Here is a 27,296-nt window from a genome sequence, read left to right as displayed (position 1 = left end):
AGAAATCAGTTTAGTAATCTTATATTTGGTTTATTATAATCTTATAATAAGCAATAGTAGATACGTTTGACGGGCGGCACGGTGGTGTAGTGGTTAGCGCTGTCGCCTCACAGCAAAAAGGTCCGGGTTCGAGCCCCGGGGCCGGCGAGGGCCTTTCTGTGTGGAGTTTGCATGTTCTCCCCGTGTCCGCGTGGGTTTCCTCCGGGTGCTCCGGTTTCCCCCACAGTCCAAAGACATGCAGGTTAGGTTAACTGGTGACTCTAAATTGACCGTAGGTGTGAATGTGAGTGTGAATGGTTGTCTGTGTCTATGTGTCAGCCCTGTGATGACCTGGCGACTTGTCCAGGGTGTACCCCGCCTTTCGCCCGTAGTCAGCTGGGATAGGCTCCAGCTTGCCTGCGACCCTGTAGAACAGGATAAAGAGGCTACAGATAATGAGATGAGATGAGATACATTTGACTAGATTCAATATGGTATCACTTGCTAAGTTGCCTTTTTTCTTTCTTTTTTTTTCCTTTTCCCAGTGTACAGAGCATGTGTTGCTAGCTAACTTAGCTAATTTTAGCAAGATTTTCTTCATTACTACCTCATTTCATCTCATTATCTGTAGCCACTTTATCCTGTCCTACAGGGTCGCAGGCAAGCTGGAGCCTATCCCAGCTGACTACGGGCGAAAGGCGGGGTACACCCTGGACAAGTCGCCAGGTCATCACAGGGCTGGCACATAGACACAGACAACCATTCGCACTCACATTCACACCTACGGTCAATTTAGAGTCACCAGTTAACCTAACCTGCATGGCTTTGGACTGTGGGGGAAACCGGAGCACCCGGAGGAAACCCACGCGGACACGGGGAGAACATGCAAACTCCACACAGAAAGGCCCTCGCCGGCCACGGGGCTCGAACCCGGACCTTCTTGCTGTGAGGCGACAGCGCTAACCACTACACCACCATGCCGCCTGGTACAAGAACCAGTTTGAATCAATTTGAATTTTGGACCCCTGTGACACAAACTTTGTACCCTGATTGTAAAACAACCCTTAGTTGAGATAGTTGAGGTGACTCTGTGGTTAAGGCTTTAAGTTACAGATTAGGTCTCGGTTTAAATCCCAGCAATGTCAAACTACCATGGATGTGTCCTTGAGCAAGACCTTCAGCTCAGTTTTCTTCTGCATCAAATGGGTTTTGTTTTTTTATTATTATTTAAAAATTTTTTTTTTTAAAGGAATCAGCCTAATGAGCAAATGCACTGGCTTGTGTTATTTTATACTTTACGATATTATAGTACTTTACTAGTCCTCTAATTTAAGCTAACTATTAGCAATCCAATATTCAGAATAGTGGTTAATAGAAGATACAGCATGTTACTTTTTTTTTTTTTTTGCAGTAGATATTCACATGGCGGACAGGGTGGGGTTGAGCTGGCAGAAGAACATTTACATATTTGTAATTTGCATAATCATGCATAATCATAAACCCTCGGGTATGCATAAATCTGTCAGGTTGGCCATTTTTCTTGGCTGTTTTAAGGAAGGTTTAGGCTTTTAAAAAAGATCTGAAGTAATTTATGATTGAACATAAATTATTTTATTACTTTAAAACTACTTTAACTGACGTTTATTCTTTTATTCATTTGGCACATTTCTGTCCATCATGATTTACAAGTGAGCACAGGACGAAGACTGGACAAAGTGCTTCATTTCACATGTACAGTACAATGCAACCTCATTACGAGTCAAAAAATATTTTTAGCGTAAATGAAATGGTTGTTGATTTCTCGCATTTAAATCTCTGTTGATTTTAAGAGCGTCGTATTACGCTAATCACTGAAGCACTGAAATATTTGTTGACCATGTTCACTGTCCGTTTCCATCTGGGTTAATTTTGCATCAATAGTGACCATTGTTTGAGTGAGGTCTCATTAGAGCATTTATTATTTACAATGGGCATAACTGAAATTCGAAACCTTCATCACGGTTTGTTTGTATAAGCAACTAATAGGGATGGATACGAAAGTCAAATTATATGTAGTGCCTAAATATGGCCGAGTGTGACTCATGACCTCGGTGCTATAAATCGCACCTTGGATGCAGCGGGTGATTTTATAATATGCAAAGAAACCCATGTGCATACTCAACTAACCACCACCCCATACCCCCCCCCCCCCCACACACACACACACACACACATACAGATATAAAATAGGACCAAAAAGCTCATTGTCATTCACTCCTAGGATGGAAAAAAGAAGTGTGTGTGAGAGAGAGAGTGCTAGAAAATGAAAGCGAGAGCAAGAGAGATGGCTCATTTGGAATCCTACAGGGAACCGGTTGCTATGGCAACAGGGAAGGTAGCCATCTCTGGAGGGAGGCGTTGCTACAGCAACTGGCCTCTGTGGCCAAATGATGCTGCTGTAGAGTGATGTTAGTTTGGGGGGGGGGGTGAAGGGGCATAAAATGTGTGCATAAATACTTAAAATGAAAGAGTGGAGGGGAAGGAGATGGGCAGAGACCGAGAGGGGAGGCTGCCTGGGCGAGAAGTGCGTGTCATCATGCCTGTCCTGACGCAGACCGATGCTAATTAGGCGTGCTGGAGGTGTGAGGGAACAAAGCAAGGGGTGTCACACGAGACAAGGAGGAGCAAACCCATTTGCCTGCACCCCCCACACAAATATATACCCACACAGACTTTGGAACAATGCCTTTGTTGTCGATATATTTGTCTTTTAAAATTAAACTTTTTTTTTTTTTAAACACGACATATGACCCAGTGAAGAACCCCCTGGTCTGAAATTGATCTTAAACTTGTATAAACCTATAATCTGATAACCAAGCTTAATCCAGTGGTGTGTTATTTTTCTGTGTTCCTCGAGAGGTTTTATTTTCAGGCTCAAATGAATTCTATGAGAAATGCTTAATTGTGCCTACACACTCGCAAGCAATAAGCCGACATGTCAGGTTTGTTTCTTGTGAGCATGTCGAGTCCATTTTTCTTAAAGTGCCATTCCACCATTGGATGTATTTTTTGGCATAAAATACAATATATTTTGACAACATATATAAATGGTATCACTAGATAGAGAAATCTTTTAGCTTCAAAATGATCTCATCTCATTATCTCTAGACCCTGTCCTACAGGGTCACAGGCAAGCTGGAGCCTATCCCAGCTGACTACAGGTGAAAGGCGGGGTACACCCTGGACAAGTCGCCAGGTCATCACAGGGCTGACACATAGACACAGACAACCATTCACACTCACATTCACACCTACGCTCAATTTAGCGTCACCAGTTAACCTAACCTGCATGTCTTTGGACTGTGGGGGAAACCGGAGCACCCGGAGGAAACCCACGCGGACACGGGGAGAACATGCAAACTCCACACAGAAAGGCCCTCGCCGGCCCCGGGGCTCGAACCCAGGACCTTCTTGCTGTGAGGCGACAGCGCTAACCACTACACCACCGTGCCGCCCTTCAAAATGATATATCAAACAATTTTTTGACAACGACAAGTATATTAATTTTGTGACCAAAGTCACCTACCCTTTTAATTTCCGCACGTGATGTCATCGGCAGGTTCCCCTTCTTGTGTACCACGTGACGTGGCACATATTATCAGCAATGGCGGATAGAACGCGATAAAAATAATACCAATAAATCTAGCTAATACCAATAAATCTAGCTAACTGAAAGATTAACTCAATTTTTTGCAATTTTTTTGGCCCCCATATACGAGGAGAAATGACTCTCTCACTTTGGGGGTTTCCTGGTCTAAAAATAGACCGACACGTGGTACACAAGAAGGGGAACCTGCCGATGACATCACGTTTCACTACCGCGCGGAAATTAAAAGGGTAGGTGACTTTGGTCGCAAAATTAATATACTTGTCGTTGTCAAATTATGTTTGATATGGGCAATTCCATGTAAATGTCAACCTCACCATGCAAAAATAAAGCAACATGTAATACATCAAAACCACTCCCAGAGATATCACCTAGGCCTGTATTTTACAGATGTGAATAAGTTGAACCAATTTGTAACCAACCTAATATGTCACTGTCAGTCTTTCTTTCTTATAATGTAAACCCCAAGCTAAAATCCACTTTGATCATGTACAATTCTATATTATTGCCACAAGCCACAGAAATGTATGCAAAAATCCACAAAACAGCAAAACAATAGCCATCCTAAATATTATTTAAGAACTTTGATAGTTTTATCTGATATTTAGAGAGTTTTTCAAAGGGTTATGGTGGTTAAATTGCTGATTTTCTAAACATATGCCATGTCTATTTCAGACGCGTCACATCCATAACGGAATTTCGTCACATCCATAACGCTGACTTTTCCTTCCGAAACTCTGCATGAAATACAAAATATTTTAAACAAAGATCTTTTAATATTCACCTTGGACCCCTCTATCAAATGGATATCTCCATTTCGACATTAGGTTTACAATTTCACAGAGTTTGATAAAAATGTACAGTCACCCAAGAAAAGTGATACTTTTTCTGTCACATCCATAACGCATCTTTTATTGGCATTTTCTGGCATACCCTAGATGTACTATGGGAATTGTTCTTGTTCTATCACTTCTCCAGTATGGTACAGCCTTAAAATATGCAACACCTGTTTAAATACTGGGAGACAATAAAACATGCACTGGGTCATTTGTTGCCATTTTGAGTTCAAGTGTCACGTCCATAACGCTGGAATTGCTCATATATCATTTTGAAGCTAAAAGATTTCTCTGTCTAGTCATGTTGTCATAAAATATATTGTATTTTATGCCAAAGAATACATCCAGTGGTGGAATGGCACTTTAATGCTTACTCACAGGAATGAGCGTTCCGGCATTGTTTTTAAATTCTGATTTAAATTTTGTGCATAATCTCCACATTTACCATTTTACATTTGTTTCAAGTGTATTATATGTGAATCGCTTAAACACCCATGAGCCATCAATTCTCAATCGCGCTCTCATAAAATTTCCCTCGCTTTACCAACATGCATTTTCTATTCGTTTCACTAAAATTGATAGTATTTACTGAATAGTAATAGCTATATATTCTTCTGTAGTAAACAACAAAACGTCTTACATTTGTCGTCCCCTTTTTGCAACCAAAAAATGGATTAAAGGGGTGTGCGTGTGTGTTCTACTGTATAATTTACACCTTACCATTTTTACACTGTTTAAACTAGAAGGGTACTTGGTAGAGTGGATACCTTTGCCAAGCCACACATCATCATCATCAAACTCGGATTACTTGAACCTAAGATAATACCAAAGCTGTCCACCAAACTTCATCCAAATCCATTCACTACTTTTTGAGCTATGTTAGGAACAGATTTAAAAAACAAATAAAAAATCCTGGATCCGCATACATATCTAAATTTGCATCAAAATCTAATCTGTTGTTTGTTGGCCCATGGCTCACCTTTCCTCAAAATTTCATCAAAATCTGTTCACTACTTTTTGACTTCCAGACCAACAAAGAAACAAATGGTGGTGAAAACATAACCTCCTCCAACAAATATCTATAGCACATCTATAGATATAGCTTTTCTGTTACATTTTTATCTGTATATTGTATAGTTGGCTTGTTCTTGATCTTTTTTTTTTTTTTATATATTTGTTGTACAGTGTGTCTTTTTCTTTTTGTGTATCTAAACTGTTTTGTTGCAGCAGCAAGTTCCCAGCTTGGGATCCATAAAGTAAATCCCATCCATCCACGTAGGTAGGAACAAAAGTCGAGTGTAATGAAATCAGGGTATGATTAAAAATCTAATTAAAAATGATCACGTAGCATTGTGAGAAATAAATTCGGAGTCATCTAAATCAAATTTAATTAGTTATAATGTACATCACAGATTCTCCCCATCTCTTCATGGATTTCTTCTAGGTTCTCTGCTTTCCTCCCACTCCCAAAAAGCTAGTCTAAATCACCCCTAGGTGTGAATGAGTATGCACGGTACCTTCTGAGCAAGATGAATATAAGGTAAGCAGCAGCTGTCTATAACAATTCACGTCTTAAATGTGTTTTATCAAAACGTCTGTGCACTGGAGAAGAAAAAAATCCACCATTTTTATAATGTGGCTTCGTTCAATAGTAGAGATGAAACCTGATCTAATATTAAAATGGATCACGTTATGCACTGGACCCACAACGAAGCAAATCTGTTTAAAAAAAAAAGAGAGAGAATAGGAATGGGGCTACACGGTGTATCACAGCACTTTTAAGAGAACGTGTGAAACGTCTCGAGAGGAAATGCAGCTGTCATTTTGATGAACGCTAAAAACAAGTCGGAGACGGGAACGGAGTCTCCGAGTGCAGCGAGAAAACAAGAAACAAACACGGAGATTTGAGATGCAGATGGATGCCATGTTCCAAACTCTCGAAAGGAAACTGAAGCCAATGGAGCAGAAACATGTGCGGTGTACAGGCGAGCTGCGCAGCTGCGACGCCACTGATTTACTTCCAACACTTGGATAAAGGGACATAATTTGATGGGTGTTTAGCATTTTCATCAAATAACATGCCATAAAATCCATATCCTAAAGGCATAAATTCCATCTGACACACCTGCTTGTTGAGCGTGACAGAAAAGGCAGAAAAGAAAAAGAAAGAAAATGCTTGGAAATGAATTTAATCTTCTCAAATCCAATCTCATGCAATGCACTAATCTGTAATGCCATGGAAGGAACAGGATGTGAATTCACTCCAGGATTAGCGATCTGACGACGCAGAGAGAGAACCAAACCACACATATGGCTCAGGGGCGATGAGGGACAGCGATCTGTGACGCGTGTATAAAAATGAAAAGGACTGGAGGGAATATCACGGAGCTGTGATGCCAGTGCTGCTGTGTGTACTCAGCCAAAAAGCTAAAATGGCCAACAGAATATTCGAGCTAGCAGGGTGTGAAATCTACTAGCTAAGATGGTCATGCTAACATGATGGGTTCGTGTCTGGTTGTTGTTAGACATGTTATAATTCTTCTGTAAATTGCTTTTTCAAGCCTCAGGGCTAAGTGTGTGTGATCAGCATGGAAGTAGGCTAAATATCGAGCTTACCTATAAGAAAAACTAGCCTACTTATAAACCCATCCTAATGTTATTTGGTGGTGTAGGTGTTCACTGATGAACTAATAACTTGTGCACAAATATCAGTAGCTGGCAGGCTGGATGTCATTAATACTAAAATAATAGAACTATCAAAGTTGCTAGCATGATTAAACTAGCCTTTTCCAATTAAACTTTTTTTTTTTTAATAGAAATTTCTAACAGTTGATATTAGTGCAGGGGCGGCACGGTGGTGTAGTGGTTAGCGCTGTCACCTCACAGCAAGAAGGTCCGGGTTCGAGCCCCGTGGCCGGCGAGGGCCTTTCTGTGCGGAGTTTGCATGTTCTCGTGGGTTTCCTCCGGGTGCTCCGGTTTCCCCCACAGTCCAAAGACATGCAGGTTAGGTTAACTGGTGACTCTAAATTGACCGTAGGTGTGAATGTGAGTGTGAATGGTTGTCTGTGTCTATGTGTCAGCCCTGTGATGACCTGGCGACTTGTCCAGGGTGTACCCCGCCTTTCGCCCGTAGTCAGCTGGGATAGGCTCCAGCTTGCCTGCGACCCTGTAGAACAGGATAAAGCGGCTACAGATAATGAGATGAGGAGATGAGATATTAGTGCATGCTTGCAGAAAGAAGAAGCCAAGCTAAGAGGCCGTTATTTGTCACACGTACACTCAAGCACAGACTTAAAGGGAACTGACAGCAATTTTTTTATCATCAAAATTCTATTTATCTCATTAAATATACGAATGCATTTTTGATCGCTATTTTGTCACTGCTATAGCAGGTTGAGTGTTTGAAATATGCTACGTAATATATCAGTCCATACATCAAAGCAATGGCCGTAAACGAGATTCATTGCGAGACATCGTAGGACAGAAGTAAAACGTACAGCGGAAATCAAAGTGACCGACATCTGCCAACGTTTTCGAGACGCGCGTGCCCTCTTTCGAATGCTGACGTGATCAAGCTGGAAGTTTTGTTTGATTTGATAGCAATCAGGAAAGTTTGAAAAAAGTAGGCAGTAATCGTCATTTAAACTCGTTTTTGTGCAATATTTTGTTCGGAAAACAGTTTTCAAAATGGCGGCACTGACACCTGGCTGACACTTCACGTTTCGTAGTCTCGCACAAGTCTCGTGAAGATCGCACGGATAAGCGACGCCTGCCATGGACCAAACGAACTAAATTCAACACGGCTAAAAACCGACTAGGCCAATAAGTATAATATTTAGTTGCCAATACGAGTCACGATATAAGGTTACTAAAACCGAAAATGTAATTAAATAACATGTTAATTAAGAAATAAAACAAGTTTAAAAATGACTTCAGTTCTCCTTTAAGCATGCAGTGAAATTTAACCTCTGCGTTTTAACCCATTTGAAGCAGTGAACACACACAAGTGAGCAATGAGCACACACACACACACACCCAGAACAGTGGGCAGCTCTGGGGGTTGGGTGCCTTGCTCAAGGGCACTTCAGGCCATGGCTGACCCATATTAGCCTAGCATGTCTTTGGACTGTGGGGGAAGCTGGAGCACCCAGAGGAAACCCTTGCAGACACGGGGAGAACATGCAAACTCCACACAGAAAGGCCCCTGTCGGCTACTGGGCTCGAACCCAGAACCTTCTTGCTGTGAGGCGATGGTGCTAACCACTACACCACCGTGCCGCCCCGTACAAAAGTTCAAATAAGTATGTCCAATCTCTTCCTGCCAAGGCTGCCAATCACTTCATTCCCAAGTGCAGCCATGCCTTCTTATAATATCGTAGAATTAGGTTTTAAAACTAAATTCTGGGGGAAAATTAACAAAAAAACGTGCAAATATCAGCATCGCGAAAACTCACTGTTTGAATTAGACACTAGCTACGTTTCCATGCAAGCACTTCTACATTTGGAATGAATTCATTCTGATCAGCAATTCCTAATGTTCTGTTTACATGGAAGTGATCAGATAGATGTGTGTATTGATATGTCCCAAACATAGTCAGAACAGTTTTTGACCTGCACACAGTCCCATATAGCTGGCTTACACTGTTCTGTAAAGATGGATGTGACACACATTTAAGCCAATCTTATCATTTTTCTTTTATCTATTTTATTTAAGCATAAATTGGTATGAAACTTTCTCCTGCTTCGGTTCTCAGTTTTTTTTATTTTTTTTTATTTTTTTTTTATTTAGTACTTATAGTATAGCTAATCCTTGCACTGACCGCGAGTTGGCCTAGTGGTTAGCGTGTCCACCTCTTGACCAGGAGATCGTGAGTTCTACTCGTGGTCGGGTCATACCAAAGACCATCATAAAAATGGTACCTACTGGCAAGGCATGCTGCAATACAGATATGAATGGGGAAGTCAAACTCTCGTGGTTACCAGAGGATGAAACCACCACTGTAACCCTAGCTGTATAGTCAAGTTTATTTGTATAGCGCTTTTAACAATAAGCATTGTCGCAAAGCAGCTTTACAGAATTTGAACGACTTAAAACACGAGCTAATTTTATCCCTAATCTATCCCCATAGGCGAGAGACTGAGGGCTATCAAAACGGAGATCGACGCCACACCCATACGCCTTAAAGAATTGGTTAGTACTGGGACAGGAGACTGCCTGGGAAGACCGGATTCTAGCGTGAGAGGGACTTTGACTTGACTCGACTAATCCTAGCACTGGCTGGCTAGCAGTGTATATAATAATAAATAAATCAGATAATTTACAAGCAGAATGTTGACAATGGTATGAAATCTAATTATTCAGACCATGTCTTCTGATTTATATGCATCTAATAAAAGATGTAGCCTCCTTGTAGAAGTGCTGAACAAGTGAAGGCAAGCACAGGATAATTTATTTTGAAATGCCATCCTTCATACTTGCCAACGCTACTGATTCACGCAGTAGTCCACCGATTTTGACAGTTGAATACCGCTTACCGATTTTTAGTTCTAAAAACTAACGCATTACAAAATAATCAGCGAACACTATTAGATTTGCTCTTCTGACCTCGGTTCAGCTGTTTTCGGCACAGGAGATACAAGTATATAGCATCAAATATTCATATTAAGTGAAGCCAAGAGCCAATGGAAGGGCACGATAATGATGTTGAATCTAAATTGTATTGCTGTATAACGCCATTCCATTGGTTCTCGTTATGGGTCTAGCAAATCAACAATGAGGTCACAACAAATTGTTGCAACAAACTGTGCCAGTATTTGTAAAATCCAAACACACTCCAGTGATTGCAAACGGTGAAAACTCTGAAGAAAATCAAGATTCGCAATGACAAGTTCAAAGCAACTTGGTTGCTGAATCATCCAGCATCAAAACATCAAGGCAAGGTGAGAAGCATGCATTTTGTGACGTATGTAGGGCCAGAAAAGATAAAGGTGTTTGAAGCAAAGATATTAAGACGTTTGAAATCTCATCTCATCTCATTATCTGTAGCCGCTTTATCCTGTCCTACAGGGTCGCAGGCAAGCTGGAGCCTATCCCAGCTGACTACGGGCGAAAGGCGGGGTACACCCTGGACAAGTCGCCAGGTCATCACAGGGCTGACACATAGACACAGACAACCATTCACACTCGCATTCACACCTACGGTCAATTTAGAGTCACCAGTTAACCTAACCTGCATGTCTTTGGACTGTGGGGGAAACCGGAGCACCCGGAGGAAACCCATGCGGACACGGGGAGAACATGCAAACTCCGCACAGAAAGGCCCTCGCCGGCCACGGGGCTCGAACCCGGACCTTCTTGCTGTGAGGCGACAGCGCTAACCACTACACCACCGTGCCGCCCCACGTTTGAAATCTTGCACCATAAATCCAGACACATGGGAGGCTTCAGCTGGAAACAGAACTACATGGTGTAAACTCTATGCTAAGGGACTGTCTGCCTTTGAGGAAAACCGTATCCAACAGAAGAAGGATAAATGTCGACGCCAAAAGAATCTCATCCTGTCAAGAGCCATTTTGGCACAACGGAAATGCGGCGACTGCAGGAGTATTTGTCCATCTGTATTTATCATACGGACAGTTGAAAGTCACACTTGGAAGACGCTCTGGACACCTTACAGTAATGCTTTTACGGCTGAGGACTACAGTTGACTTGATAACTTTAGGACTGCAGTTGTCATGAACAGTTTTGCACTCAAGTTTCTATCAATGAACAGTTTATAACTTCAACAAAACAGACTTCATGTTAAAACTGTTAAAATGTTATCACGCTATCTGTTATCACCCAAATGAGGATGGGTTCCCTTTTGAGTCTGGTTCCTCTCAAGGTTTCTTCCTCGTGTCGTCTGAGGGAGTTTTTCCTTGCCACCATCGCCACAGGCTTGCTCATTGGGGATAGACTAGGGATAAAATTAGCTCATGTTTAAAGCCACTAAAATTCTGTAAAGCTGCTTTGTGACAATGTCTATTGTTAAAAGCACTATAAAAATAAACTTGACTGTTTTGCATTGGTCTGGTCAGCCACCGAAAAACACAAGTAGCCAGTCACTCCTCCAATGGTGAGATCTGCCTTCAGAGACAGCTCAATCCACCATCACCACCATGTAGGTCCAATTTGATGATCAATTTTCTTCAAATATGGCACTCAGAATGCAGGAGAATGCATTATTTTACATTGATACACCATTTATTTATTCCCCCCCAAAAAAAAAAAGTTTCCACAGGGGCATGGCCCTGGACCCTTGCAGAACAGCTTGACTGCATTGCACAATCAACACTTTTCATTCTCAGGGGGTTGGAAAGTATGCATCCTGTGCAGATCTATAACTTTGCTGCCTATTCCGAATTACTAGAGCATTTTTCTTGACACAATTTTTTCCCCCAAAGACTAATTCCATTTTACTTTTTAAGCTGAACATGAGTCAAACAGTTTTGCAACAACAGACAATGGGGATCTTGGCCCAGTTGTTTGATACTTCCGGGAGCAGTGTGTGCCATTGTACACAGTGTTACTGCGAGACGGAACAAAGCACGTCACTGAGCGAAGGCATACTGAACATGCACAACAGGTAATCCACTCGACTGGTTACATGACCTAATATTTTCCTATTAAACAGATTATCAGAGTTCTACACTACCTCTTTTAATCTCAAATGGAATGGAGTGTTTCATTCTGATTGAGATTTTTGCAGAAAGAAATCCCGATTATTCCGAGCCTGATTCCAGTTCTTAATGGATTATTTTTGACCCCCAAAAGGTACACATGGTTACCTTGAGGTTGACTAATGAGCCCTATGGGGTACGTTAATGTAGATAGTACGTTGGGGGACAGGAATGGACTCCTACTGTACCCCTATTTCTGACCGTGAGAGACAGTTAAGATGAGAAAAGTGACAAGAAAAGGCTATTTTGTTGTTGAAACATATGGGGATGGGCGGTGGTGCAAAAATTGTTCCGCAGCCAGACAGCAGGGGCACTAAACCTGTGGTGGCTTTGCTTTTTACCTCCGCCAAATTTGTTGGAGGAGGTGATGTTTTTCCCTTTGTTTGTTTGTTTGTTTGTTTGTTTGTTTGACTGTTCCCAACGTAACTCAAAAAATAGTGAATGGATTTTGATGAAATTTTGAGGAAAGGTGAGCCATGGGCCAAGGAACAATTGAATAGATTTTGATGAAAATCCACATATGCATGTGGATCCAGGATTTTTTTTTTTGTCTGTTTCTAACGTAACTCGAAAAATTGTGAAAGGATTTGGATGGAATTTGGTGTGTATTTAGTACAGCTTTAGTATTATCGTAGGTTCAAGTGATTTTGATTTTGATGTTGATAATTCTGTACAGTGGTGCTTGAAAGTTTGTGAACCCTTTAGAATGTTCTATATTTCTGCATAAATGTGACCTAAAACATCAGATGTTCACACAAGTCCTAAAAGTAGATAAAGAGAACCCAGTTAAACAAATGAGACAAAAATATTATACTTGGTCATTTATTTATTGCGGAAAATTATCCAATATTACATATCTGTGAGTGGCAAAAGTATGTGAACCTTTGCTTTCAGTATCTGGTGTGACCCCCTTGTGCAGCAATAACTGCAACTAAATGTTTCCAGTAACTGTTGATCAGTCCTGCACACCGGCTTGGAGGAATTTTAGCCCGTTCCTCCGTACAGAACAGCTTCAACTCTGGGATGTTGGTGGGTTTCCTCACATGAACTGCTCGCTTCAGGTTCTTCCACAACATTTCGATTGGATTAAGGTCAGGACTTTGACTTGGCCATTCCAAAACATTCACTTTATTCTTCTTTAACCATTCTTTGGTAGAAGGACTTGGGTGCTTAGGGTCGTTGTCTTGCTGCATGATCCACCTTCTCCTGAGATTCAGTTCATGGACAGATGTCCTGACATTTTCCTTTAGAATTCTCTGGTATAATTCAGAATTCATTGTTCCATCCATGATGGCAAGCCGTCCTGGCCCAGATGCAGCAAAACAGGCCCAAACCATGATACTACCACCACCATGTTTCACAGATGGGATAAGGTTCTTATGCTGGAATGCAGTGTTTTTCCTTTCTCCAAACATAATGCTTCTCATTTAAACCAAAAAGTTCTATTTTCATCTCATCCGTCCACAAAACATTTTTCCAGTAGCCTTCTGGCTCATCCACTTGATCTTTAGCAAACTGCAGATAAGCAGCAGTGTTCTTTTTGGAGAGCAGTGGCTTTCTCCTTGCAACCCTGCCATGCACAACATTGTTCTTCAGTGTTCTCCTGATGGTGGACTCATGAGCATTAACATTAGCCAATGTGAGAGAGGCCTTCAGTTGCTGAGAAGTTACCCTGGGGTCCTTTGTGACCTTGCCGACTATTACACACCTTGCTCTTGGAGTGATCTTTGTCGACCATTCCTGGGGAGGGTAACAATGGTCTTGAATTTCCTCCATTTGTACACAGTCTGTCTGACTATGGATTGGTGGAGTCCAAACTCTTTAGAGATGGTTTTGTAACCTTTTCCAGCCTGATGAGCATCAACAACGCTTCTTCTGAGGTCCTCAGAAATCTCCTTTGTCTGTGCCATGGTACACTTCTACAAACATGTTGTGAAGATCAGACTTTGATAGATCCCTGTTCTTTAAATAAAACAGGGTGCCCACTCACACCTGATTGTCATCCCATTGATTGAAAACACCTGACTCTAATTTCACCTTCAAATTAACTGCTAATCCTAGAGGTTCACATCCTTTTGCCGCTCACAGATATGTAATATTGGATCATTTTCCTCAATAAATAAATGACCAAGTATAATATTTTTGTCTCATTTGTTTAACTGGGTTCTCTTTATCTACTTTTAGGACTTGTGTGAAAATCTGATGTTGTTTTAGGTCATATTTCTGCAGAAATATAGAAAATTCTAAATGGTTCACAAACTTTCAAGCACCACTGTAAGTGGCTTGGCGGAGTTATGGACTCTACCAAGTGTCCTTCGTTGATATGCTGACTGTGTACACATCTTTTGTATGTTGTGGATATTTGTACTTGGTATACTGGTCAAAATCTATTTATAGAGATAAATCAAATGTAAAAATAAACAACTTTTGATACCCACTTCTACTCATTAAATTATCTCGTACCAGAACAGCTTTGTTTTTTCTCAAATCTGATTGGTCAGAAGGTGCTGATTATTTTCTGTAACATGCATTCTATATTAAAATGTTTTATATCTGTTTTGTAATGTACCTTTTGTTTCTATAGAACTTACACAGGGAATTTACAAAATGTGTGTAATTGTTGATGTGAAACTTGCTGTGAGGAAATGTTTCCAGGGCAGCATGGTGTAGTGGTTAGCGCTGTCGCCTCACAGCAAGAAGGTTCTGGGTTTGAACCTAGTGGCCGACAGGGGCCTTTCTGTGTGGAGTTTGCATGTTCTCCCCGTGTCCGCGTGGGTTTCCTCCGGGTGCTCCGGTTTCCCCCACAGTCCAAAGACATGCAGGTTAGGTTAACTGGTGACTCTAAATTGACCGTAGGTGTGAATGTGAGTGTGAATGGTTGTCTGTGTCTATGTGTCAGCCCTGTGATAACCTGGCGACTTGTCCAGGGTGTACCCCGCCTTTCGCCCGTAGTCAGCTGGGATAGGCTCCAGCTTGTCTGTGACCCTGTACAGGATAAGCGGTTATGGATAATGGATAGATGCGAAGTGGCTTCAGGGCTTTAGCACATGGCACCACCTTGTCATGTTTTGTTTCTTTTTTTTTTTTTTTATCCCTTAATGGATCTTCTGTAAAACCCTGCTGAAGGTCATTGATGTGTATAAATGAATGAGAGTAGGAGACGTATTGAACAGTAGGCGAAGCCACTATAGCAGCGTGAAATGGGTGGTGCGAGTGACATGATAAATTTGAGCAATGTTTAGCTTCATATAAATGAGGAAAAGTGAAGTCATTTGATGACTACCAATAAGTGTAAGGGACTGGGGTCTGTTTATTTTCCCCTGACTTTGACAATCCTAGATATTTCAGCGCATCAAGCGTTTACGTATGTGGTGGAAAATTATGAAAAGCACATACAGTGGTGCTTGAAAGTTTGTGAACCCTTTAGAATTTTCTATATTTCTTCATAAATGTGACCTAAAACATCATCAGATTTTCACACAAGTCCTAAAAGTAGATAAAGAGAACCCAGTTAAACAAATGAGACAAAAATATTATACTTGGTCATTTATTTATTGAGGAAACTGATCCAATGTTGCATATCTGTGAGTGGCAAAAGTATGTGAACCTCTAGGTTTAGCAGTTAATTTGAAGGTGAAATTAGAGTCAGGTGTTTTCAATCAATGGGATGACAATCAGGTGTGAGTGGGCACCCTGTTTTATTTAAAGAACAGGGATCTATCAAAGTCTGATCTTCACAACATGTTTGTAGAAGTGTACCATGGCACAGACAAAGGAGATTTCTGAGGACCTCAGAAGAAGCGTTGTTGATGCTAATCAGGCTGGAAAAGGTTACAAAGCCATCTCTAAAGAGTTTGGACTCCACCAATCCACAGTCAGACAGATTGTGTACAAATGGAGAAAATTCAAGACCATTGTTACCCTCCCCAGGAGTGGTCGACCAACAAAGATCACTCCAAGAGCAAGGCGTGTAATAGTCAGCGAGGTCACAAAGGACCCCAGGGTAACTTCTAAACAACTGAAGGCCTTGCTCACATTGGCTAATGTTCATGAGTCCACCATCAGGAGAAGACTGAACAACAATGGTGTGCATGGCAGGGTTGCAAGGAGAAAGCCACTGCTCTCCAAAAAGAACATTGCTGCACATCTGCAGTTTGCTAAAGATCACATGGACAAACCAGAAGGCTATTGGAAAAATGTTTTGTGGATGGTGAAGGCCAAAATAGAATTTTTTGGTTTAAATGAGAAGCGTTATGTTTGGAGAAAGGAAAACACTGCATTCCAGCATAAGAACCTTATCCCATCTGTGAAACATGGCGGTGGTAGTATCATGGTTTGGGCCTGTTTTGCTGCATCTGGGCCAGGACGGCTTGCCATCATTGATGGAACAATGAATTATGAATTATACCAGCGAATTCTAAAGGAAAATGTCAGGATATCTGTCCATGAACTGAATCTCAAGAGAAGGTGGGTCATGCAGCAAGACAACGACTCTAAGCACACAAGTCATTCTACCAAAGAATGGTTAAAGAAGAATAAAGTTAATGTTTTGGAATGGCCAAGTCAAAGTCCTGACCTTAATCCAATCCAAATGTTGTCGAAGGACCTGAAGCGAGCAGTTCATGTGAGGAAACCCACCAACATCCCAGAGTTGAAGCTGTTCTGTATGGAGGAACGGGCTAAAATTCCTCCAAGCCAGTGTGCAGGACTGATCAACAGTTACCAGAAACGTCTAGCTGCAGTTACTGCTGCACAAGGGGGTCACAGCAGATACTAAATGCAAAGGTTCACATACTTTTGCCACCGACAGATATGTAATATTGGATCATTTTCCTCAATAAATAAATGACCAAGTATAATATTTTTGTCTCATTTGTTTAACTGGGTTCTCTTTATCTACTTTTAGGACTTGTGTGAATATCTGATGATGTTTTAGGTCATATTTTTGCAGAAATATAGAAAATTCTAAAGGGTTCACAAACTTTCAGGCACCACTGTAGTATGCATCCACAAGCATTTTTAGTGGGAAGAAATTGGATTTGTGATTGAATGGGTGGTTTTCTATACAGTCTGTGGTTGCTTATGTGGATATTGCTCGAGCCTGGTGCTAGCAGTGTAACCATGACAACTAAAGATAGGAAGGCCAACGTGCAAAGGTTTGAGGCGAAAAGAAAAAAAAAATCATTGTTGGCGTGAGCACAAAGTAAGACATGGTAAAGTTTTCCACCAGGCATGCGAATCTGGTGATTTGAGAAGACCTACAGTATGCACTTGTTTAAAGTGGGTCCTTTACAAACATTATCTGAGGGATTATACTGTAGGTAGAGGATTACAGCGACTCAAAGACGAGGTAAAAACAGAGAGAATGCAATAAAGGCCCTCAAGGCACCTGTCGTGTACAGATGGCATATCCACCAAAAGCTTACATAAAGGCAGCATGCGAATATCACTTAGCAGTGTTTACCCACTAGCAGGATTGGTTCTATCAAAGTTCATTTCGACTTGTGATGGATTTCTCCACTCCGCAAACATGAACTATACAAACACAGCTGGCAAAGCAGCTGAAGAACCAATGAACTGCTCCTGGATCAATGTTAATGGTTCCCTGGAGGGTTAATGGTTCTAAATTGCTCCATGTTAAAAGCTTTAAGGGTTCGCCTAAAGCAGGGGTGGGCAATTATTTGTTTTTTTCCATGGGGCCACATGAGAAACAGAAAATTTTGTGGAGGGCCGAACCAAAAGGCTGAACTAAATTCTGCATAATTATTAATTGTATTTCTTTATATAAAGCAATAAATAACATTGTTTTTACAAGCTGCGAAGACTGGTAAGAGTATGGGGAAAAAACGAGGTTGCCTTACAAAAAAATGTCATTTATTCAATCAAATTTCCCAAAACAATGGTTAACAAAATGTGAACGTTTGTACCTTTTTTTTTTTTTTTTTTTCAGTCACATTCACCCCAAAACACAATAAAGACATCACAATATTGACTTTCTACTCCAAATATCAACCAAGATACATCATATTATAATAATGATGCCCACATTTGTAGTCTAATCACCTCATTTGGTGTTTTTTTTTTTTCAGTTTTTTATTTGTTCAGTGAGAGAAATCTAGTCTCTGTTGGTCTTTAACGAGTGCATCAAAGTCAGGTTGAATGTCTGAGGTGGAGATGCGAAGCACAGCTGACGAATGATCATCAGTCGATTCGGTGTAGGAATCAGATCTACAGATCGGCTCGGGCTGCGGCGCCTGCTGGTGACGTCACACTATGTGATTGGCTGGACCGTTTGAAGGATGACGTACAAGTTTGTGGTTGGTCTGGACAAATTACGGAAGTCGTTATCGCGGGATTAGGTTTCGTGGGATTTCGTGTCATGTTCATGTCGCGCGCATTGCGTTTTTGTTGAACACAACTTCAAAATAAAAGCAATGCACGTTCAGTCCATGCATGAGGTAAAATTAGAAAATACGTTTATTTTGTAATTTCTAATTAACCTTACGCGGGCCGGTCAGAATGAACCAAAGGGCCGGATGCGGCCCGCGGGCCGTAAAATGCCCAGGTCTGGCCTAAAGGGACAAAGCAAAGAATGCTGGATGGTGCTCGATGAAACATTTCACCCCTGTTCAGACTTCACAGGACGAATATGCACAATATACAGTACAATCATCAGGATAACTTGTGTATTTACTGTGCAATAAATCATGAAGGCTGCATCCAAGCCAACTGGTGCTTCACTGGTGTTCAGTGCCTCTGCTTGAAGAGCAAATGCCTTCGAATTTCCATAATTGTCCTCAGCTTGATTCGTATACAGAGCACGGCTGTCTGTTAAAAACAACAGGCTTCTTTTGTTCTCCTCACTGGCATTGGAAATGCAACTACGGTGACTCATCTACAGTAATCAGAATCATCTTTGTGGTTATCGTCAGCCTATGTTTCGTAATTCCCTTTCATCGGCTCATAAAAAGCTTGTTTACTTGACATGCTTATCAATATTCCATAAGCTGCATCAAGCTCTTTCACTCTTTTGCTCGTTAGAACAGCGTGAACACAATCGCAACTTTGCATTGTCTTTGGCTCGATTGTTTTTTTTTTTTTTCTTTTTTGACGTGCGAATCAGCAAGCAGCTGGACGTAAACCAAAATAGTAAACTGAGAAATGGCACTCTCTAAAGTGCTCACTGGGGTTTTGCAAAGAAAACGCAAGGATTTGCCAAGAAAGGGCAAGCTAAGATTTGCCAAATCCCAAATGGAATGGAAGAAAATGCCACGGCTTGTAAAATAAAGGAGCTCACGTTATAGATGTATTAGTGATGGGATTAATAATTAATAAGTTTATTTAAAGTGGCACTATTTATGGATAAAGTCTGCACATTTCCATTAGTAGTCATGAAAAAGATAACCGACCTGACGTCTGTGAGTATCTAAAATAGATTTATATTGTTGTATTATTTGTGGAAAGATGATGAACAGCTTCAAGCTGCTCGTCTGTGTGAGTGGGGAAACGTGGGAGACGTAGAAAGGTCAGAAAATATTCTTTACGTAATCAGGAGCTGCAGGTGTTATTAAGCCCACTTCATATATGACGAACTTGGGTGAGTCACGATATGAGAGAGAGAGAACTGTAATGCTTCAGGGATCGAGTATCCATCTTAGCCTTGTTTTGATTGCGTGGGTTTACCAAACTGCAGCTTGAATATTTGTGTTTATTTTAGATCTCATTCTCATTTATCTCTTGCTGCTTTATCCTGTTCTACCGATATATTGTATACGGGTGGCACGGTGGTGTAGTGGTTAGCACCGTCGCCTCACAGCAAGAAGGTCCTAGGCCGTGTGGCCGGTGAGGGCCTTTCTGTGCGGAGTTTGCATGTTCTCCCCGTGTCCGCGTGGGTTTCCTCCGGGTGCTCCGGTTTCCCCCACAGTCCAAAAACATGCAGGTTAGGTTAACTGGTGACTCTAAATTGACTGTAGATGTGAATGGCTGTTTTTGTCTCTACATGTCAGCCCTGCCTCTCGCCCGTAGTCAGCTGGGATAGGCTCCAGCTTGCCTGCGACCCTGTAGAACAGGATAAGTGGCTACAGATAATGGATGGTATTCTGATCTATTGTATACAGTAAGATTTTACCCAAAAGTGGATTAAATGGCAGTGGTATTCTGATCGCGTGTGAACAGCAATGCAGAACGGCTCGGCACTGTTTCTGATTCATGCCGATATCTCTGGAGGTGATCGATGACCTTGTGGTTATGCGTAATTGTTTATTATTGTGTATCGCGATTATTATGCAAATAAGTGCTTATGACTAATGGACTTACTCCGACGATTATGTGTAGGTCAAATTCATTTTTTTGATAGCTGTGTATTTGGAAAACATTTGAAATTCAGAGGTGTTCATGATTGGTCACATTCTCTCCCCCCTTTTACTTTCTTCTTTATTTTTTTAGCTTTTCCACTTTTGTGTAATGTTACAACCTAAAAGTCAAATGGTGAGGCTAAGTCTGGGGCTAAAAGTCCTTGAAAAAATATCAGTCAAGGTTTGGTTATCAAACAAATATATCCCTGAGCTTTGAACATCCCACAGAACATCATAAATCTTCTATTGATCCACAGTTCTTTGGATGAAATCCTCTGCAAAACAAAACAAAGGGGCACTCTGAGAGCACAGTATCCCCCGCTGGCAACTCTGCCATAACTCTGGTCAAATGCAACTGAACTGAACAAAATTGCAATATGCGCATTACCGACATATAACGCAGAATCCTTAGAGTTTTGTGAAATTCTTCCAAAAATTGCAAGAGGAGTTGATTTCAGAAGGTGAGTACCCTTCCCGGGACGGACGGACGTCACCATGACCTAATCCCCCTTTGGGCCTTTCAGCCAGCGGGGGATAAAAACTGTGAGGGAAGTTGATTTCAGAAAACAAGCATACCTTGATGAAATTACCAAAGTACAAGTTTGTTAATCATCAAGGGCATAACTCTGGTAAAATCTGCCCAAATTATTTTCATTTTAATATGTGTATACGTAACTGTCATTATAATAAAACCTTTTGCAAAGTTTGGTGAAATTCCTCCATAAACTGGATCGGTCAAAAGAATTTAAAATATAGATGTTTTGACAAAATATATTCGAGTTTATGTTAGAATTTAAGATGCTCGGATGTCGCTGAATTGTTGTGGATTGTTTCCTAAAATGTAAAAACTAAAAATAATGGACAAAACCTCTGTGATGTCACTCATAGGATTTCTGAAGGGTGGGTTTGAAGCTCAAAGAAGGAGGCTACGGGCGTTGCCATCTTGGCAGCGCCTGACTCCACCTAACTCCCGGCTAGTCCATAAATGGAGAAAGGGGCGGGGATAGTGAAGCCTGGCAGCTGGAACAGTATGGCTGGGACATGCCTACTAACCTCGAAGCTGACAATCTAGCTATGTAAGCTAGCCAAGAAGCTACTGGCTAAACTAAAAGAAGCCACTCCATAAGATGCAGACCATAACCTCAACAGCCGGTTTACAAACAAACAATCAATCAATCACTGGGCGTGTAACCATCCAATAAACATATTTGATCAAGGATTGTGATCTTTTAGTCACTCAGGCTGAGCTTAATTTACTGAACAGGAGACCGTGATAAACTCCATCGGCAATGACTACAACAAAAATATTGAAAGGTAAGTACAATCTAATAAAGCAAATTAAAGTAACTTGCAGGTGTAAAAGTTGTGTTTGCATGGAGAAGCCCTTAGATGAAAATCAGCAAGGCTCTATAAATTTACATATATCCATCATTGGCGGCACGGTGGTGTAGTGGTTAGCACTGTCGCCTCACAGCAAGAAGGTCCGGGTTCGAGCCCCGTGGCTGGCGAGGGCCTTTCTTTGTGGAGTTTGCATGTTCTCCCCGTGTCGGCGTGGGTTTCCTCCGGGTGCTCCGGTTTCCCCCACAGTCCAAAGACATGCAGGTTAGGTTAAAGTGCCATTCCACCATTGGATGTATTCTTTGGCATAAAATACAATATATTTTATGACAACATGACTAGACAGAGAAATCTTTTAGCTTCAAAATGATATATCAAACATAATTTTTGACAATGACAAGTATATTAATTTTGCGACCAAAGTCACCTACCCTTTTAATTTCTGCGCGGTAGTGAAACGTGATGTCATCGGCAGGTTCCCCTTCGTGTACCACGTGTTGGTCTATTTTTAGACCAGGAAACCCCCAAAGTGAGAGAGTCATTTCTCCTCGTATATGGGGGCCAAAAAAATTGCGAAAATTGAGTTAATCTTTCAGTTAGCTAGATTTATTGGTATTATTTTTATCGTGTTCTATCCGCCATTGCTGATATGTGCCATGTCACATGTCACGTCACATGTCACGTAGTACACAAGAAGGGGAACCTGCCGATGACCTCACGCGCGGAAATTAAAAGGGTAGGTGACTTTGGTCGCAAAATTAATATACTTGTCGTTGTCAAAAAATTGTTTGAGATCATTTTGAAGCTAAAATATTTCTCTGTCTAGTGATACCATTTATATATGTTGTCAAAATATATTGTATTTTATGCCAAAGAATACATCCAATGGTGGAATGGCACTTTAACTGGTGACTCTAAATTGACCGTAGGTGTGAATGTGAGTGTGAATGGTTGTCTGTGTCTATGTGTCAGCCCTGTGATGACCTGGCGACTTGTCCAGGGTGTACCCCGCCTTTCGCCCGTAGTCAGCTGGGATAGGCTCCAGCTCGCCTGCGACCCTGTAGAAGGATAAAGCGGCTAGAGATAATGAGATGAGACATTAGGCAATAAAAAAAGGAGACATATGTTCTGGCTTCAAATACATGAATAGTATGGAAGTATTAAGACACAGACTTGTCTTTAAGCCTTGGCCTTCTGATTCCGTAAACTACCCTATTTGAGGTTCATGTACTTCCTGCCTTTGCCATTCAATAGAGTTTCAGCTTCCCAGGCAATACGACAGATTACTGAATTGCTATTTGTATTTTACAAACACAGATTCCTTATTATCCACATATCTTTGTATACATCCTTTGGCTTTGTCACCCAGGCTTTGCTGTACTTGTTGTCCAATCTGTAGCGCTTGATTGCAGCTTCATTTGACATTCTGCTCTGGCGGAAAAGATCTCTGAAGCAGACAGTGTGTAATCAAGCAGCAAGGATACAAACCATGTCTCAATCTGAATGGAAGTAATTGAATTTTCAAAATGAAAAAGCCCCTTTGTGTGTCTATAGAAAGAAATGGAGGCTTGCTCATGCTGTCCTTGATGTAGTCGTAATTATGTCTATAAAAAGGAAGCAGATTACATTTACGCGGGACAAGTAACACGGCCCATAATGCACGCTTAGGACTAAGCACTGGATGGCAATCTGCAAAAAAGAAGGTGGAAAAGTGTACATAGACAAACATCTTCACATAATTGATGTACAATGGGAAAAAGTAAGAGGTGTTTGCTTGGCTTTTTTTCCCCCCAGATACATTTTTAATATTTGTAATGAAACTGTGCTAGTATGTGCGAGTCAGTATTTGGTATGAGACGATCCTTTGCTTAAAAAAAAAAAATAGTAGTCTCAGGTCCAATGAGTGCAGTTTGATAAGGAAATGAGCTGTAGGTTTTACTGAGCGTCTTACAGAACCAGCCCCAGTTCTTCTGGACACTTTGACTGTCACACTCGCTTCTTCATTTTGCCCCAAAACCCAGCAGCCTTCATTATGCTTTCTTTTTTAATCTGAAAAGTGTTTTCTTATGATATGCTGCTCAGATACAAACTTTTTTTTTCCTGTAACATTTAATTTTGTGCTGGAAAACAAACATTTGAAACTCGACCATTTTGTTTTTCTCTACTCACGGTATATGAGCTGATAGCCTCAAAGTAGAGCAGCCAATCAGAGTGCACGATTGCTCATATCCAGTAAAATGTGGAGAGAATAATTAAGTAATTCCACGAAGTCAAGTTGTACAAGCCATTTAAGATGAGATTGAGTGAGTGGAATAACTGTTTTATTCTATCCACATTCACTGTGTTTTGAGAAACGGTGCATTTTTATTTTTTGCAAATCAATAAAGAATTTACACAAAATGTCTGACAATCATTTCCGCTTAGAATGTAAACAAACCGGCGAAATGACAGTAGCAATTTGTGAAAAATGATATAATAATAATTTTTGAAAACTTAAAGGGCCCATGGCATGGTGGTTTGTTGATGCTTTAAACGGGCTTGTGGAGGCTTCCGGATGTTATATCCGCAGCCTTTCTCGAAATGAACCCTCGGCACATAAATATAGCCTCCTGGGAGAAAGCCCCATTTCAGCGCTTTTCCCAGTGCGTCGTTTTGCTAATGAGAAGCAGGAGGCGGGGAAGGGTAGAGGGTGGGGGCGGGCCATGGGGGGAGGGGCTTGACCAAGCTGTGCACACGCATACTCGCTGCTGTCAGCGCCTGTAGCCACGCTGCTAAGACAAAACCCTGTTCTCCCTCGGACTCCTTTCGTAAACTCAACGTGAAGCCGAGAACAGAGAGTGAGAGTGTTCGGAGTGGTAGTTTACGAACGTATAATACCCTAGGCTTGAACACACACTCCATAACCAAAGAGGATGGAAGCAGCAACTACAGCAACATAGCGCTTATCCAACAGAAGACATGCATTGCGGAGCAATAGTCAAACATAAGCTCATAAGTTACAGTCAATTTCCAGACTAAAGTCAGTTTAACAGAGCATGCTGCATGCTCTTTAGTTTTGTAGCGCAGATTACCTGGCTAACTGCAGGAAGCGGTTAGCTGCACAGCTAATGTAGCCATTGCTAGGCTAACGCACCGATTTTAAAACACGGCAAAACGACTTAACAGTTATACACTTACTTGTTCGGTGTTTGTTGCTGATGCGGCAGGGATGCTTGGTACGGACCCAGGCTTCAGTGACAGTTGATGTGCAAAACCTGCCCTGTACTGTCCCAAGTTGTGGAAACATTCCTCAGGAAAATGCTTCCGACAAACATACACCGTCTTAGGTAGACTCGATGGCGTATTATTGGAGTAAATAAAATTAAGCCACTGCGTCTTCAGGGGCTCTCCCGTCGGCAGTAAAAACAGACTCCTTTCTGTGTTGTCACATCCATGTACAGCGCAATTTCCATGTTTCACTCGCTTAGGTGATGCCATGTTGTTGTGTCCTCTATGGTCTCCTCACTACAACTGGGCGGGGCAATCCATACGGTGGGTGGGAATCCAGAGGGGGGGCGTGGGGATCATCTCCCTTGCTGACGTAGTAAAGGGAAGAGCTTATCAACGCGCCGTTTTGACGCGCCATTCTCAAATGTTGGGCATAGTTTGGTTTACACATTATGAAATTTCTAGCCACTGGGGTGACTTAAGAAGGTCAGAGGAACTCATTTTAACGTTAAAAAACCTCAGAAAGTGAAAATTTCATGCCATGGGACCTTTTAAAAAAAAAAAAGATTCTTACCATCATATACTTTTTTTATTTCATATTTTGTTGCATTTTTTTTCTTTTGTATTTTTTTGGGGTTTTGTTTTCGAGTAAAGTTTATTTCATCCTCGGTTGGTTCAGTAACATGCGCCAGCATTTTGTTTTTCTTTAGTTTTTTTTTTGCTGGTTGGCAAACCAACTTGGAGGTGCATTACCGCCACCTACTGGGCTGGAGTGTGAAACAGGCAATATTGGGCGAGACTATCACAAAGTGATCTATCTGACTTGATGCGCTCCACCATTTTGTTTTTCTCTACTCACAGAATATGAGCTGATATCCTAGTAGTAGAGTAGCCAATCAGAGCATGTGATTGCTCATATCCAGTGAATGTGGATAGAATAAATAAATGTGTGTTGAACTTGACAGAATGACCAAAGGTGCTGATCTTTGACTAATTTATTTCTCTGTTAGTGTATGCGTATCTCATCTATCTGTTCCAGTACCAATACAGCAGGAGTTACAATAGTTCGTCATGCCATGTGCACACATCAGAGTGTAGGAGTGAATGAGAGATATCCCGGTGAAGAGGAGGAATGCATTTGCTCAAAAGGGTGGTGTGAGAATAGTTACGTGGGAAAATCCTGCTTCTCATCACAACCACATCATGATGCGTTGCGAGTGGAAGCATGGAAGTCTACCTGCACTTCTCCGTCACGACCCTGAAATATGCACATAAAAAGATGACAGATGTGTGGAGTCAAAGATGCACTGATCTCTCCCATACACACTCTGAAGTGAGCCTGTCCACACTGCAGTCTCAGATTCCTGTTGTTGGCTGACGCAAGTGGAACCCAGTGTGATCTTCTGCTGTTGGAAGGTGCTATAGCTTTCCTGTCAGCTCAAACCTGTCTGGCCATTCTCTTCTGATCTCACACACACCCCCCATTTTGTGTTAACTCGATTGACTGCATGAAAACATGAGGAGAGCTTCAGTTTCTGAAATACTCGAACCAGCCCATCTGGTGCAAACCATATCTATGGGTGATTTTTCAGGTATCATCTTTTCACCACGGCGGCACGGTGGTGTAGTGGTTAGCGCTGTCACCTCACAGCAAGCAGGTCCGGGTTCGAGCCCCGTGGCCGGCGAGGGCCTTTCTGTGCGGAGTTTGCATGTTCTCCCCGTGTCCGCGTGGGTTTCCTCCGGGTGCTCCGGTTTCCCCCACAGTCCAAAGACATGCAGGTTAGGTTAACTGGTGACTCTAAATTGACCGTAGGTGTGAATGTGAGTGTGAATGGTTGTCTGTGTCTATGTGTCAGCCCTGTGATGACCTGGTGACTTGTCCAGGGTGTACCCCGCCTTTCGCCCGTAGTCAGCTGGGATAGGCTCCAGCTTGCCTGCGACCCTGTAGAAGGATAAAGCGGCTAGAGATAATGAGATGAGATCTTTTCACCACCATTATCAAAACACCAGTTACAAGGGCTATATTTTCGAAGAATGGCGTTCATCCCTCCCACTGCAGTTACAGAGCATCAGTGAAAGTGCACTGGCATCTCATGGTGGCCCAACACTTTCCCAAGACACTTAATGTTGTATTTTTCCCTTTAATTTATCCCTCTTCTCTATGATAACAGGATATACATGATTGTGCATTCATGTTAAAATATGTGCCTAGCAGCG

At 41.6% G+C, this 27,296-nt stretch overlaps 1 protein-coding gene across 4 annotated transcripts in view; it reads left to right on the top strand.

The window, feature by feature from the left end:
- Positions 1 to 27,296, top strand: part of aplp1 (amyloid beta (A4) precursor-like protein 1) — a 146,891-nt gene that overhangs the window by 38,691 nt on the left and 80,904 nt on the right. Inside the window, exon 1 of one of the 4 annotated variants that reach the window (XM_060897682.1) lies at positions 20,305 to 20,406. The exons of the other annotated variants lie outside the window; for them this stretch is intronic. Coding sequence (XP_060753665.1) covers positions 20,389 to 20,406 — 18 coding nt within the window. The 5' untranslated portion in view covers positions 20,305 to 20,388. Of the gene's footprint in view, positions 1 to 20,304; positions 20,407 to 27,296 lie in introns of those variants that run through there. 4 annotated transcript variants of the gene reach the window in all.

Source organism: Neoarius graeffei, chromosome 17 (assembly GCF_027579695.1).
Source record: "Neoarius graeffei isolate fNeoGra1 chromosome 17, fNeoGra1.pri, whole genome shotgun sequence".
Taxonomy (NCBI): domain Eukaryota; kingdom Metazoa; phylum Chordata; class Actinopteri; order Siluriformes; family Ariidae; genus Neoarius; species Neoarius graeffei.
This window is presented reverse-complemented; position numbering and strand designations above follow the sequence as displayed.